This window comes from Otolemur garnettii, unplaced genomic scaffold, assembly GCF_000181295.1.
Source record: "Otolemur garnettii isolate 467f Iridium unplaced genomic scaffold, OtoGar3 scaffold00050, whole genome shotgun sequence".
Taxonomy (NCBI): Eukaryota; Metazoa; Chordata; class Mammalia; order Primates; family Galagidae; genus Otolemur; species Otolemur garnettii.
In genome coordinates, this window is record NW_003852445.1 from 646277 (window position 1) to 660615 (window position 14339).

Here is a 14339-nt window from a genome sequence, read left to right on the forward strand (position 1 = left end):
AAAAAAAAAAAAAAAAAAAGCCAGTTTCTTCCTTTTCCTATTCAAAGCCAGTTTTATGAATACTTTTTTTTGTTATTGTTGCAATTTTTGGCCAGGGCTGGGTTTGAACCTGCTACCTCTGGCATATGAGGCTGGTGCCCTACTCCTTTGAGCCACAGGCACCGCCCTATGAATGAAATTTTTAATATATTGTCATTGTGATTTTAAGTTTATATGCAGAGACAGTTATCTCCCACTCTCTCTAAAATGGTTTGAAAATCCCCTATAAATAACCATTACGTATTTCTTTTTAAAAAGGCAACCAGGCTAAACTGTAGCAGAGTTCAGTCATTTTCTACAAGTTGTCTTGCCCCTAAGTATCTTACGTACTTGAAGTAAATCATATTTTTAAAGGGCTGGGTGACTTGCCATTTTCAAATGTCTGCATAGAGCAATTAAAAAAACACACTGCTCTTCTACTCAGCACTTCTGATACCAAATGTGTGGGATTGTCCCTCACGCCAATCAATTCTCCAACTCTCCAGACACCAACTGGATGTGCTACCATTCAATTATGTCATTAACTACCTGGAGTTAATAGAGATCCTACAGGTTAAGGGCTCAGTCCCAAAAGACTGCCTTCTACTTTAGACACCAGGCTGTGACTTGTACTTCTGACCAACTGGCTATAAACTGGACCATTCCTTGAGTTCAATAATTTGCTAGAAAAGCTTGCAGAACTCCAGAAAATACTTTACTTAGTATTACAGGTTTATTATAAAGTATATGACTCAGACTCAGCAATAGCCATATGGAAGAGAAGCAATGAAGAGGACAGGTATGGGGAAGAGGCGGGGAGCTTCCATCCCCTCTGGGTATGCCACCCACCCAGCACCTCCATGTGTTCATCAAAAAGGAAGTCTCAAAGCCCAAGCTTAGGGTTTTTATGGAGACTCCATTATACAGGCATGACTGGTGAAATCACTAGCCACTGGTTATTAAACTCAATATCTAGTCCTTCTTCCATCCTCCAAGGTGGGTGATGAGTGGTGGGGTTGGTGAAGGAGTAGGGATAGGGCTGAAAGGGTTGGTCCTTGTGGCAACTGGTCCTTATCCTCTAAGAGTCATCTCATAAGAATAAACTCAGGGATGGTTGAAAGGGGCTTATTATAAATAACAAAAGATGTTCTTCTCACTCCAACCCTTAGGAAATTCAGAACTGAGGATAAAAACCAAGTGTGAGTTTTTATTACATAACAATATCATAGTGACACAGAAATTAAATAGTTTATCATCTGTCTTAGATTAAAAAAATCGGTTCTCACAAATGGTCTGAAAAACCTGATGCCCACTGGTCTAACAGCTATCAAAAGTCAGTCCCCTAAACCCTGGGACATTAGGTTGAACTTCTCTTGGCAGCCTGTACTTCCTGCCCATTTGTGAAGACCGCCTGGCAGACTCATCAGGCCAAGATCCCTTTGGGATCCCTCTCTTGTTCTGGAATTCTTATTGCCCTGGGTTCCAGCCTTACCTGATCTCTTGTTTTCCAGTTCAAGTAGCCTCTCCTGCATGTAGTGGACACTATCGTTGTCTACCCAATCCTGATCCTTTTCTTCCACAGGAACAAGGCCCATTTTTGTTCAGTGTGGCAACACACCTTGCTGATCACTTTACCCAGCCTCTGTTGAGCCACAACCGTGTAACTAAGTTCTGATCAATACGATGTAAGCAGAAGTTAGAAGAGCCTCCTAGAAAAGCTTTCTAAAAAGGGATCAGATAGCTAAAGGTGACTTTTTGCCTTTCTCCTGTTGATTTCCTTCTCCCTGTCTGGAATGGGAATATGAAGGCTGGAACTCTGGCGTATCACACCCGTAACTTTGAAGACGGTGGCCAGTGTTACGGATATAAAGACAGGGGAGGGAGGGTCTCTCATGAGTGACAGCCATACTGGCCCTTGATTTCTTTTATGTGTGAAATTAAATTTCTCAGTTGTTTAAGCCACTGCAGTCTGTTGTCCATTACTAGGAGCCAAAAGCAATTCAAACTTGAGGCTCCAGGGTGGTAATGCTTGTTGATTTCCTTCATATTGATTTTTCAGGAGCACCTTCCAGAGTGCAGGGTCAAGTGTCGAGTTTTGATCAGAACTGCCAGCTGTTCATTTCTTAGTGTTTTGATTTAAATGAGCTTGGTAGGTTTCTATTCTGCCTTGAGTGGCAGAGGGCAAGGGTTATATCCTGTCCTGCCAAGGAAAGGGAATGTGGGCAGCAAGAGCACCCACAACACAATGTTAAGAACATTTCCTGGAGGAAGTTAAGACGAGGTTTTGACCTCTTTGCCTTCATGTGGGAAGCAGGTAAAACTGCAGAAGCTGAACCAATTTTGCTTTGGCCACCCTTCTTCTATGAGGCAGATTTTTACTCTATTTTTTTTTTTTTTTTACTCTTTACTTCTATGAGGCAGATTTTTTACTTTATTATTATTATTTTCTTTTTTGGAGACTGAGTCTCCCTTTGTCACCCTAGATGGAGTGCTATGGTGTCACAGCTCACAGCAACCTCAAAATCTCAGGTTTAAGTGATTCTCTTGCCTCAGCCTCCCAAGCAGCTGGGACTACAGGTGCCTGTCACAACACCTGGCTATTTTGAAAGATGGGGTCTTGCTCTTGCTCAGGCTGGTCTTGAACCCTGTGAACTCAAGCAATCCACCTGCCTCAGCCTCCCAGAGTGCTAGGATTACAGGAGTGAGCCACTGTGCCTGGCCTGTTCTTAAATTTTTTTCAGGGTAACAAAAAGAGCTTTTATTTAGGAAGAACAAAGAGAAAGTCTACAGCATTTCTAAAGAAAGTTAGAAGCAGGTCCTTCTCATGAAGGAGAGAAGGTGAGAGAGATGAAAATCTTTACTCTTTAGCTCTAGTGAGGCTCTTTTTTCAAGTTCATGGTGGTGAGTGTGAAGGAAAATATCTCCTACGTGCCTCCCCCCCCTTCCAACCCCCAGGCACACAAACTCTCTGCACTCTCCCTCAAGCCAGAGGAGAAAAGTATTGAAAGGAGAAAGAAGATCCCAAGCCTCCTTTTCCATGTTGCTCATACTATCTCGGCCTTCATGGGAAGCAAGCAGGTGTCTCCCTCGGCTGCTCCCAGCTATCCGTCTTCCATGGGATTCACCATCTCTGTCACTATTTAGGTACTTTTGGAGATATTTAGCTGATCTATGGGTTCTCTTATCGTTTGCACTTCTTGCTGTCAAAAGGCAATTGGAAAATGCAAGGCTGTGGACAGGGAAGAAAGATGAGTTTGGAGGTAATGATCTGAGAATCTGCCATATGGAGGTGAGGGTAGAGGCAACCCAAGGGAACGAAACGGCTGAGCATATTAACAGAGAAAACAAGATGCATAACAGAATCTTGGGTGCTGGCAAGAGTAAGGAGATTCTGACTTCCAGTTTCAAAAAGACAAGTTATCAGGTTCTGAAAGAAAGTAACGCCATGCTCCCATGGTGCCTGACTTGGAGGGAAGAGCTTTTCCAGCTTTGTTCCAAAGCCTCCTGTAGGGGACCTGGGCCCAGCCAGTCACTGTCCAGGATTTACTCTGATTCCCTTCTACAGTTTGAGGGATGGGTTGTCATCCCCCCCCCGCCCCCAAATCACACTAGTTAAAGCTCATTTCTATGTTCCTGATTCTCAGAAAGGAGGCCATGAAGCCACTGTCTCTTATCAACAGACTTGTTGGATGTGTCTTAACTTCGGTCTCCTGGCCTGAGAAGACAGGGAGCTGACGTGCCCTGCTCTGGGCACACCTCGCCTGGAGCTCTCTCTCATTCGGGGTCGGCTTCAGGTCGAACACTCACCCACAGAAGTGTCTCTTTACAAAAGTGTTCCAGATACCAAAGATGCTTCAAACACTGCCGTGTCAAGGCTGAAGGCTGCACAAGGGTTTATTATGACAAGGACAGCAGGGCCGAGGAGAGCACAAGATGGCTCTCTTCAATATTTAGAGAGTGCAACAAGAGAAATTAATTTTGTGTGGTTCCTGAGAGCAAAATTAGAGCCGATGGGTGAGAGTCACAGCCTGGGTTGAGATGATTTGAGCTGCCCTAAACCAGAGTGGGACTGCACGAAGCAATGCTGTGTCTGTCGTCTTTGCCCTCCACTCCTCTGATAGCCAGTTGTGGGCAAAGAGAGGCAGGAAATCCTCTGCTTGGAAAAAAGGAACAGGTATGTATTCATCCACTTGGAGGTAAGATGAGGTGACCTCAACTATCCCTGCCAATGCCACAATTCCATGATTTAAAGCCAGGTAAATATTTTTGGATAAAAACAGGATCTGATGAAGGTAAAGGCGCCCACAGTGGAAGGATGTATTTCTATGCAGGGCTCATATGACATGATGCTCAGGAAAGAACAGATTGAAAAGTGGGCATGAATGAATTAATGATGATCTCAAAGACTCTCTGACATTGCCATTTTTAGCAACTGTCAAAACCTGGGTAAGTAGAACATACTCTGTCTTGAGTGTTGATCGTCGATAGTGACGAATGCAATTAAAGAGCTATTCCAGGAGCAACCTTACTCTTATTTTTGTTTTCACTTCAAACTTTAACAAATTCCTTCTCTAGACTGCTAATATAATTTTTTACTGAAAATGACTAAACTGATGACCCTCAAAGCAGCATTTCTTTTGCAAAGGTAAGTATTATAATTTCCTTATATACAGAGGGTGCCAAAAAACTGTATATACATTTTTTTCTTTCATCAAATGTGGAGACCTTTTTTTGGCACCCTATATGTGTATGTGTGTGTTTATACATTCATTCATATATATGGAGAGAGAGAGAGAGAAAGAGATTATGTATGTAAGGTGTTTACTTTGAAATGCTAAATATAATTAATCTTATATAAATTATTTAAAATAAGTACAATTTACCTTATAAAATAAATGCTGAAGTGAGTATATCCAGACCTATTTCCTGCTATAGCAGAATAGGGTACCACTCAAAAAGGGCAAATGAGCTCGGCACCTGTAGCTCAACAGCTAGGGCACTGGCTGCATACACTGGGGCTGGTGGGTTTGAACCCAGCCAGGGCCTGCCAAACAACAATAACAACTACAACAACAACAGAAAATAGCTGGGCACCTATAGTCCCAGCTACTTGGAAGGCTGAGGCAAGAGAATAGCTTAAGCCCAAGAATTTGAGGTTGCTGTGAGCTCTGATGCCACAGCGCTCTACTGAGAGCGACATAGTGAGACTCTGTCTCAAAAAAAAAAAAAAGGTATCAAGTATTCCCCTAAATATTCCTGCGTCCCTTCAATATCTATAGTATATAGTTTAAAATCAAACATTTCTGAATTTATCTAGTAGGGCTTTAAACTCTAAGAGGGTGTAATATAATAAAAATATATATTTGGGTTTTGCTCCTGATTCCTGGCACAGAACTCCTAAAACCTGTGAAATTTCCTGAGTAATAGGAGTATCTTTTGTTATTTGTAAGGAGCCCCTTTGGCCACAATGGGGTTTATACTAATGAGGTGACCCTTGAGGGCTGGGCTAGGTAGCTTCTGTTTGGGGCTGGTCATCTGAAAGACCAAGCACATGCAGGTGGGATTTTCAGCCTCACCCCCAACTCTGGGGAGGGGAGAAGTCCCGGAGATTGAGTTCAAGCTCAATCACCAAGAGCCATGCAATGTTTTATCAGTCACGCCCACATAACGAAACTTACACAAAAACTCTTGAACAATGAGATTCAAGGAGCTTCCAGGTTGGTAAATATGTTGGCCCGCTGGAAGGATGATGTGCTCTGGGGAGGGCACAGAGCTGCTACACATTCCTACATTTCCCTGTGTGCCTCTTCCACTTGGATGTTCTTGAGATATATCTACTCTAATAAACTGATAATTTTAAGTAAAGTGCTTTCCTGAATTCCACAAGTTGTTTTAGTGAATCGTCAAACCTGGGAGGGGGATTGTGGGAGTCCCTGAATTTGTGGTCTGTATGGGTAATCTGGGCACCGCATTTGTGGCAGGTGTCTGAACTGGCACTAAGCCTGGGAACTATGGGATCTAAACTAACTTTGGGTAGTTGGTGTCAGAATTTAATCTGGATTGTTGTATACCGAATTGTTGTCAGAGAACTGCAGAACTGGTGTGGGAGATAATGTGTATTTGATTACAGAAAAAAGAAACATGAATAGGGCAAGGGTCTTTAATGTCATACCTTAAGATTCAGTGAAATTGTCTATGTTCAGCCTGTCCACAACTTTATTTTACAGACTTTCAGTCCTTCAAGCCTTCACATTTCTCAAATAATTAATTATTTATTATAGCTCAATTAAATTTCATGCACCAAACGAACACATTAGGCTTGGAGAAGAGAGAATTACATAGAAAATTTCCTTACCTGAATTAATTTGCCTAATTATGACATAAAAGCTTTTCAACCCTTGAAGTTCTATAGAACAGGAGGGATAATAGTGAGCTGGGATACGTAGCCTGACCAGCAGAACATATAACCATTATCCCAGGGATGGGAAAAATTGGTGGGCACACAGAGTCAGTGTGAAGGGCTGAAGGGGAGGAATGGGGAGAGAAGGGGGATTTGGAGCAACTACCCTGAAGGACTGAGCTTAGGGAAGAGGTCTTGAGAAAAAGGTGCAGCAGCTTTGGGTAAACTCATCACATTGTGCTCTCTCCTATTTCTCCTCTAAATGGTACCCAGTTGTTACAGCAGAGGTACACACAATGAAGTTTTCCCCAAAGCCTCCCAGTTTTGAATCTCATCTCACTGGACTACACCAAGTTCTCCACCCAGCCCAGCCACTCCCATTCATTTATCTGTGCTTTGAGCTCCTCTCTCACTGATATTCTTTCTAAGTTGTCATTCTTCACTTTAATTTATGTGTTTATGATCTTCCCAGCACCATGCCTGTCAGTTTATTGTTCTTGTCTCTAAAGATCTTGTCCTCCACCTGCCTCAGTACACAATCCCATGGTCATTACCAACAACTATAACCTCCCCATATTCCATAATCTTAAATTCATGCATCTTGCTCTCTCATCACCCCCTCCTATCTGGTACCCAGTCTCCAACAATCCTTAGACCCTACTGGGATCAGCAATCTTTTGATCCTTTGTCTGTTCATGGCTATGAGCCTCCTATGTTCTCACTGCCTTCCTCATGGTCCAGCCAAAATTCCATGCTAAATCTTTATAATTATCTTCTTACACATACCTTCCACTCTCTGATCCATTTTTGTCATGCACACTTTGCAAAGCCCCGACCTTGGAAAACCCCAACTCTCTTGTAACTGTGGGCCTATTCCTGGCAGCTGAATTTGGCTGGAGAAGAAGACACCTTGCTGGTGGATCTCACTTTGCATTCATGGCCACAGATCTCGAGTGGGGCTCCTAATGCTGCCTGGTGAGCAGCCCGTGCCTTTTTTTTTTTTTTTTTGCAGTTTTTGGCCCATGTTGAGTTTGAACCCCCCACCTTTGGCATATGGGGCTGGTGCCTTATGCCTTTGAGCCACAGGTGCCGCCCCAGCCCACACTTCTTTGCTCTGTCCACTTCTCCACTCTCCTTGCCAACTCACACATTCTGTTATTCCTCAAACCTCCAACACCTTCTCCCCATCTTCACTCTCAGCCTTGTTTTTCTACTTCCCTGAGAAAATGGAAGCAACCAGAAAAGGACTCCTACAGCCCTCCATCTATCTATCCACTTCTGGATGCAAGCACATATGTATAGATACACGCTCTTACCCAGCATCAGCACGCATGGGCTCTGCCTTCTGCTGTGGATGAATGACCTAGAACTTCTGTGGCCTGTTTGAGAACCCCACATTAGAGATTCTCTCTCTTACACAATCACATTCCCATCTGCTGATCATTCCCATTGGCAAAGAAACAACCGACAAGTCTCACATCTTAAAAACTCCTCCCTTGGCCATGCTTCTACTTCTAGCTAGTAGTAACCTATTTCTCTCTTCTTGTTTATATTGAACAAGTTGCCTGTATTGCTGCCTCCAAGTCCTTTTCTCCAACTCTCTTTTAACCCACTCCAAAGGGGCTTTTATCTCCAATGCTCCACTGAAACTGCTCTTGTCAGGGTCACCAATAACTTCCATGCTGCTTGATCTAATGACCTGATCTCAGTTCTCATGTCATTTACCAGCAGCATTTGAAATAGCAGGTCATTCTTTCCTTCTGGAAGCCATTTGTGAAGTTGGTACCCAGGACACCACTTTCTGTGGGTTTTCTTTCTATCTCACTGGCTGCTCTCTCTCAGGCCCGTCTGCTGTTCCTCTTCCTTTGCCTGACCTCTTAGGGTTGGGGAGCACAAGGGCTCAGTCTTCGGAACTCTCCCCTTGCTCCCTCATCTCTCCCAGGTTCATAGTCCTTAAAGACTACATTATTGTGTTCCAAATGGTGGGGTCAGAACTGACTCCACTGATGTTTTGTTTTCCTTGTGAATAAATGTTCTGTTGTTCCACGTGAACAAATATGCAAAACAAAACATGGTGGGGATTAATCCCTGACTCCCTCCTTTGGGATGTAACTGTTAAAGTGTTGATGACTCTAAAATTCCTACATCTACACCAGACCTTTTGGGACTGTTATATTCAACTGCCCACTCAACATTTTCATTTTTATGTTGAATAGGTAGCTATTCATTCACAAATTTAACAAGTCTGAAAGTGATCTCCTGATTTTCTCTTCAAAAGAAAAACAAGTACTTTGCCTACATTCTTTCTCGACCCAATTGCTGGAACCCATCTTCCATTTGGCCATGAAAACCTCCTAGAATCATTTTTAACTCTCTTTTCTCTGGTCCACAATCTGGAAAATCTAAAGGCTCTACTTTCCAAAGAGACTCAGAATCTTAGGATTTCTGCCAACCTTCAATGCTTCCACCTGGCTTTAGCCACCATCAACTTCTTTTTTCAATTGTGGTAAAGTCCATATAACGTAAAATTTGCCATGAGTGATATTTAGAACATTTACAATGTTGTACAACTACTGTCACTATCCAGTTCAAGAACATTTTCATACCCTGAAAGGAAACCCCAATCCCATTAAGCAGTCTCTCCTCCTTACTCTCTCCCTGCCTCCAGCCCCTGGCAGGCGAATCCTCTTTCTGTCTCTATGGATCACCATCAGCGCTAGTCTGGATCATCTGAAGCCTCCATCCCATCACAGATTTGGTCAAAATCTCCACCAGATTTTTATTTCATTCAAGGTCAAAGCCAGAGTCCTTATAGTAGCCTCCAAGGCCTGCACCATTGGCCCCCTGCCACTTCCCCAGTGTCCCCTACTGCTTTTCCCCTGCCTCACTCTGCTCCAGCTACTCTGGCTTCCTTGGGATCCTTCTTCAGGGTTTGCACCAGATATTTCCTGAAACACCCTTGCTCTAGACCTTTATGGTTCCTGACATCGCTTCCTTCTGGTCTTTGCTCAAATGCTGCTTCCTCAGTAACATCCTATTTAAAAATCGGTGACTCCATCCTACTGTCGCACTCCTACCTCTCCTCACCCTGCTCTGTATAATGTATTTATATGGGTTGTTTATTGTCTATACTCCCCTACACCCAGCCTGAGAGCTTCCCAGGCCAGAGAGCATTGCTCCTGCTATTCTCTCTTATCACCCAATACCTAGAACAGTGCCTGGCACACAGTTAAGTAGTATTGATTGAATGGATGTGTGAGTGAACTGCAGAGGGGCAGAAGTGGGTCACTTCTACCTTTATCTGACCAACTCCCTCTGGCCTATGGTAGCCTGTAAGGACAGAGGAGGTGGCTATGCCACACACCACCCAGAATCACTGTTCAAGGAAAGCACTTCCCAGAGGTCTGACACTAGGGACTGTTGGTGGTAGCTATCATCTTCCTTCACCTCACCATTAACACAACCCAATACCATCTTTCTATCCTAATTTGTTGCCCAGATTATCTCCAGAGAAGGGCAAAGTCTCCTCCATACCTGCTGTTGTCCACATAGCGGATCAATATGGGGTAGAAGGCGTAGAGATCTCTGCAGAGGACTGCAAACTCGTCCAGGATGAGCAGCTCTGCCTCCTGGGTGTCCCCCCGGCTGTCAGCTTTCAGCTGCTCCTCTTCCTGCACGGTCTTGACGGCCTTTTTCTTCAGCTTCTCCAGAGTCGGGAGGAAGTGGCTTCTCAGCAGGTCTGGCCTGGCTTTGCTGATGATAGGCTGGGCGTACACTGTGTTTACAAACAAAGGGCTTCCCTCTCATTTCCATGTCATGACAATTGGTGAAAAGGAAAGAAGTAACACTGAAAGGTGAGGCTGTGGAGACCCATCAGCTCCGGGGGTACCTGCCTCGTGCTCCCCTCCCTGATGACCTCTTTGCCACTTCCCTCTCATAAAGCCTCCTTGGGGGTTGGGGGACCAGGACATGATAGGACAAGGTGTGTATTCTTCCCCCTGCTCCTCCAGACCTTGGGGAGCCCTGCCACCCTTGAACTCCTCATGCATGGCCCAGGCAGGCCACACCTCTTAGCTCTTCCTCACTGGTGCTCTTGGATCATTTTATAGATATTCACATTGGTTTTCACTCACTAGCAAGATTTTAAACTCCCTGAAGGGAGCATTTCATTCATGATAACCAGTATTCTGCTGAGCTGAGGAATAGGTACTCAGTAATATGCTTTCTGGTTATTCTGTAGAAAAAACTATAGTTTTTCACTGATCTAACCACTGTTCTTAGCCCTTAATACCTGAGAACTTCCAAGCTACTGCCTGGAAGCTCCTCTGGGCCCCAACTAAGGCAGATGATATTGATACCAGCTATTAATGAACACTAAGAGGCTGGGGTGACCACCAGACATTGAAAAGTATCAACAAGCAATCAGTGGGGCTATGATTTTGACCTTCGTAAAGAGAAAGATAAAACTCTATATGTATATTTCTTATATCCTATTGATTATATATTATTTTGTTATGAATTAGACCAATGTTATAGCATATCTTTTTTAAAGATCAAGATCAGAACAATTGCAAGAAAAAAAATAAGTAGAATAAAATGAGTAGGAGTCATGAACCATTGTGCACTGATATGTGTCTTTCAAGGTTCCCTTAGGTTAGAGAAATTCAATTGGAATGCCTAGATTCCACCAATTTTTCTTTTTAATCTTACTTTCCCTTATTTTTTTACTTTTATAAAAAGGATAGTTTTAGAAAGAGAAGGTCAAGGCAGCTCTCTGATGAGATGTATTCACCAAGAGGTGGTAACCTGTTAGCTTTCCCTGAGGTCTGCCTTGAATATACAATTAGAATGGCTATACTTGGTGTGGATGATTTGGGGTTACAATTTCAAATTGACTTTGTTTAGTCACTTTAATTCAGTCAGGAATTAAGTGGCCGGACTAAATGAGATCTGGGGTTCACCAGTGGAGGAACAGGCCAACATTCAATTTCCATCAGTGCCCTCATGCCATGACATTTTCCTTCTCTGCACCTCTAGGGAGGTAAGGTAGAAGATTTTTTGATCTCCTGCCTTCCCTTGATTCAGATTTACAAATTAAAGCTTATTAAAAAATTGCCTTGGCTCCGCGCCTGTGGCTCAAGTGGCTAAGGTGCCAGCCACATACACCTAAGGTGGCGGGTTCAAATCCAGCCCGGGCCCGCCAAACAACAATGATGGCTGCAACCAAAAAATAGCTGGGCGTTGTGGTGGGCGCCTGTGGTCCCAGCTACTTGGGAGGCAGAGGCAAGAGACTTGCTTGAGCCCAGGAGTTGGAGGTTGCTGTGAGCTTTGATGCCACAGCACTCTACCCAGGGGGATAGCTTGAGGCTCTGTCTCAAAAAAAAAAAATTGCCTTATGGTCAAGAGCTAATGGGCAAGACAGGAATACCAACCCTATTTATTCATATGTCCGCAGATGCCCATGCTGTTTGGCAGCTCTCAGTCCCCAAAATATTTATAATTTTGATCTCAGTTCATTTCTGAGACAGGAAGTGGACAGGAACTTTTCTTCCTTGGTCTTGTAGAATAATATCTGTTCATTGACTCAGGAAAGTAAATACTCAGTGTTGGGTTACTAGCTGCCTTTAGGTTAGCCATTGTAGTTCATGGGATAAGAGATTACATGGAAGAAGCGGTCACCAGTGGACGCTGTTGTCTAAATTGCAGGTCCATCAAAAGCAATGACTTTGTCTTAGTATCTATGTCCCTGGACTCTAGTTTGACACTAAATATTTGTGGTTTCCTGATTGTGAAAATCATGGTTATTCATTTCCCAAGCCTACCTTATTTTTTTGTTAAGGTTGCTTCAAGAACAGAAAATTGGCTAAGACCAAAGAGCCTACTGCATGCAAGGAATTTTAGGGAGACACACACACACACAAAGCAAAAAACAAAACAAAGTGCTGCTACCAGGAGCCTACATTCAGAGAGTATCTTGGAAAGCACAATGTGAAACACAAGTGCGGAGTGGCATTAGGAAACTTAGAGTGCAACCTGGAGGAGTGTGAATTTGATATATGTGGAAACACACAGGATCACTTACCAAGAAAATTATGGACAATTATTACTGTAAGAGCAAATGAGATTCTTAAGTACCAAAAATAAATAAAGCAATTCTCACTGGACTTGTGTGGTTATTTAGAAGGGCTTCCTAGAGATTTCAGGGGCCTGGATTAGTATTGGCATGAGGCAGGGGCATCTGCTCCTAGAAGTTTTTCTAGAGGATACATCAATTCTTTTTCCTGTTAAGCAACTGGGGAAGGGTGGAGGAGGGAGGTTTAAATATAGAATAGAGCTTGCTCAACACCACTGTGGGCTTAGTAATGGAAATGGAAAGAGAACCCAGCTCTCTTGGCCCCTGGCTGGGGGGACTGGGGAGCAGAGGCCCTGGTACCTGCGATGCGCTTCATCCAGGAGGCTTCCTCGATGCCCAGGTTGTTGTTGATGATCTTCAGAATGTCGCCCAGGATGAGACTGAGGTGTTCAGAAGTGACCTTGGTGCAGCAGGGCCCCGAGCTGGGGGGCAGGTTCTCGGGCCCCCGCTCCCACCAGTAGGACAGGTAGTTGCAGATCATGGGCAAGACCACCTCAATGACGTGTGGCATCTCCATGTACCGGGCCCCTGACTCAGCCAGGTCGTTGATTTCCTTCATCAAGTCTTCCAGCTGGGGGATGTCAGGACACATCTCTTCCACCATGTCTGGCATTCCTAGAACTGACCGAGAGGGTACAGGAAGAATAAAGGGATAGTCATTAAAAAGCACAGTGGGCGCATGCTTCTCTCCCTCTGCCCCACCCTTCCTTTTCCAGAGCCTCTTAGGAGCGAGCAGGGATGCAGGGGAGTCTTTGTCCCCCAGATGCCTGTGTGCAGATGGCAGCTTCCAGAGGCTGTGTTAGCTTCCTAGATGTCAGACTGAGCTTAACACATTCAAACAAATGTTTACAGGACTGCAATAGAGCCACGCTGAGGGACAGATCACAAGACTTCTGTGTGATAAAGCTGGGTTCTGGGCTTCTCCCTCTGTCCTGCCTGCCTAGGCCGTGTGGCCACTGCAGGAAAGGCAGTGATCAGAGAGGACAAACTGCCAAGTCATGCCTCAAGCACCTGGATCACATCTGCACTGTTTAGAAAAGGAACAAGAAAATCCTTTTATCAAATATTCCTTCAGCGGGACCAGAGACAACAATATTTTCTATCCAGCTGAAATCTGGGAAGAAAAAAAATAACACATGCATTGATTTCTGGCTTCACAGTAGGAACTGTGGATGACCTGAGGTGAGTTGATGGAGTTTCTGCAAATCATTTACATCTTTATGTTTCTGAAGGAATATATCTAAAAGGAATAGTGAGTTAGCCCTATCTTTTCCTTATTCTGGGCAACTTAGATCACTTCACTGGACAAGAGAGACAGGATGAAGTGGCAACAGACGGGCTTGAACATTAAATCAGGGAGGGTTGTCAGAGACAAGAATTGTAAGCAGAAGAAGCAAGGGCTTCCCTTAAGGGAGAGGACAGTCTTTCCTGCAAGACAGGAAGATGATCAAGAGTACACTGTGGTTCCTGACTGGTGAAAAGATTACAAGGACTCTGTGTGGAGGCCATGGGACAGTTCTGAGTAAGAACCCCAGGCTCAAAGCTTTGCATGTGTGCCCATTGAGCTAACTGATCCCTACAGAATCTGTCTGGGCCCAGGAAGCAGATCACATGCAACCTCCATCCTCAGACCAAACTTCTCAAACTGGAACAAAAGCATCAGGCACCCAAGGAGCATCAGGCAGTCCAGGAAGCCGTGGGAAAAAGGTGTAGAATTTCCCCAGAACATCGATTTCACTGGAAGATTTGAGAAAATCATTTTTGAAGTTAGGAGTAAAATGTAAAGTT

General features: G+C 44.1%; 1 protein-coding gene across 1 annotated transcript in view; it reads right to left on the bottom strand.

Annotated features, from left to right (window-relative positions):
• Positions 1-14339, bottom strand: part of RYR3 (ryanodine receptor 3) — a 362708-nt gene that overhangs the window by 60006 nt on the left and 288363 nt on the right. The window contains exons 66-67 of the mRNA XM_012806300.1: positions 12852-13172; positions 9953-10193 (exon numbers count right to left, since the gene is read on the bottom strand). Coding sequence (XP_012661754.1) covers positions 9953-10193; positions 12852-13172 — 562 coding nt within the window. The remainder of the gene's footprint in view (positions 1-9952; positions 10194-12851; positions 13173-14339) is intronic.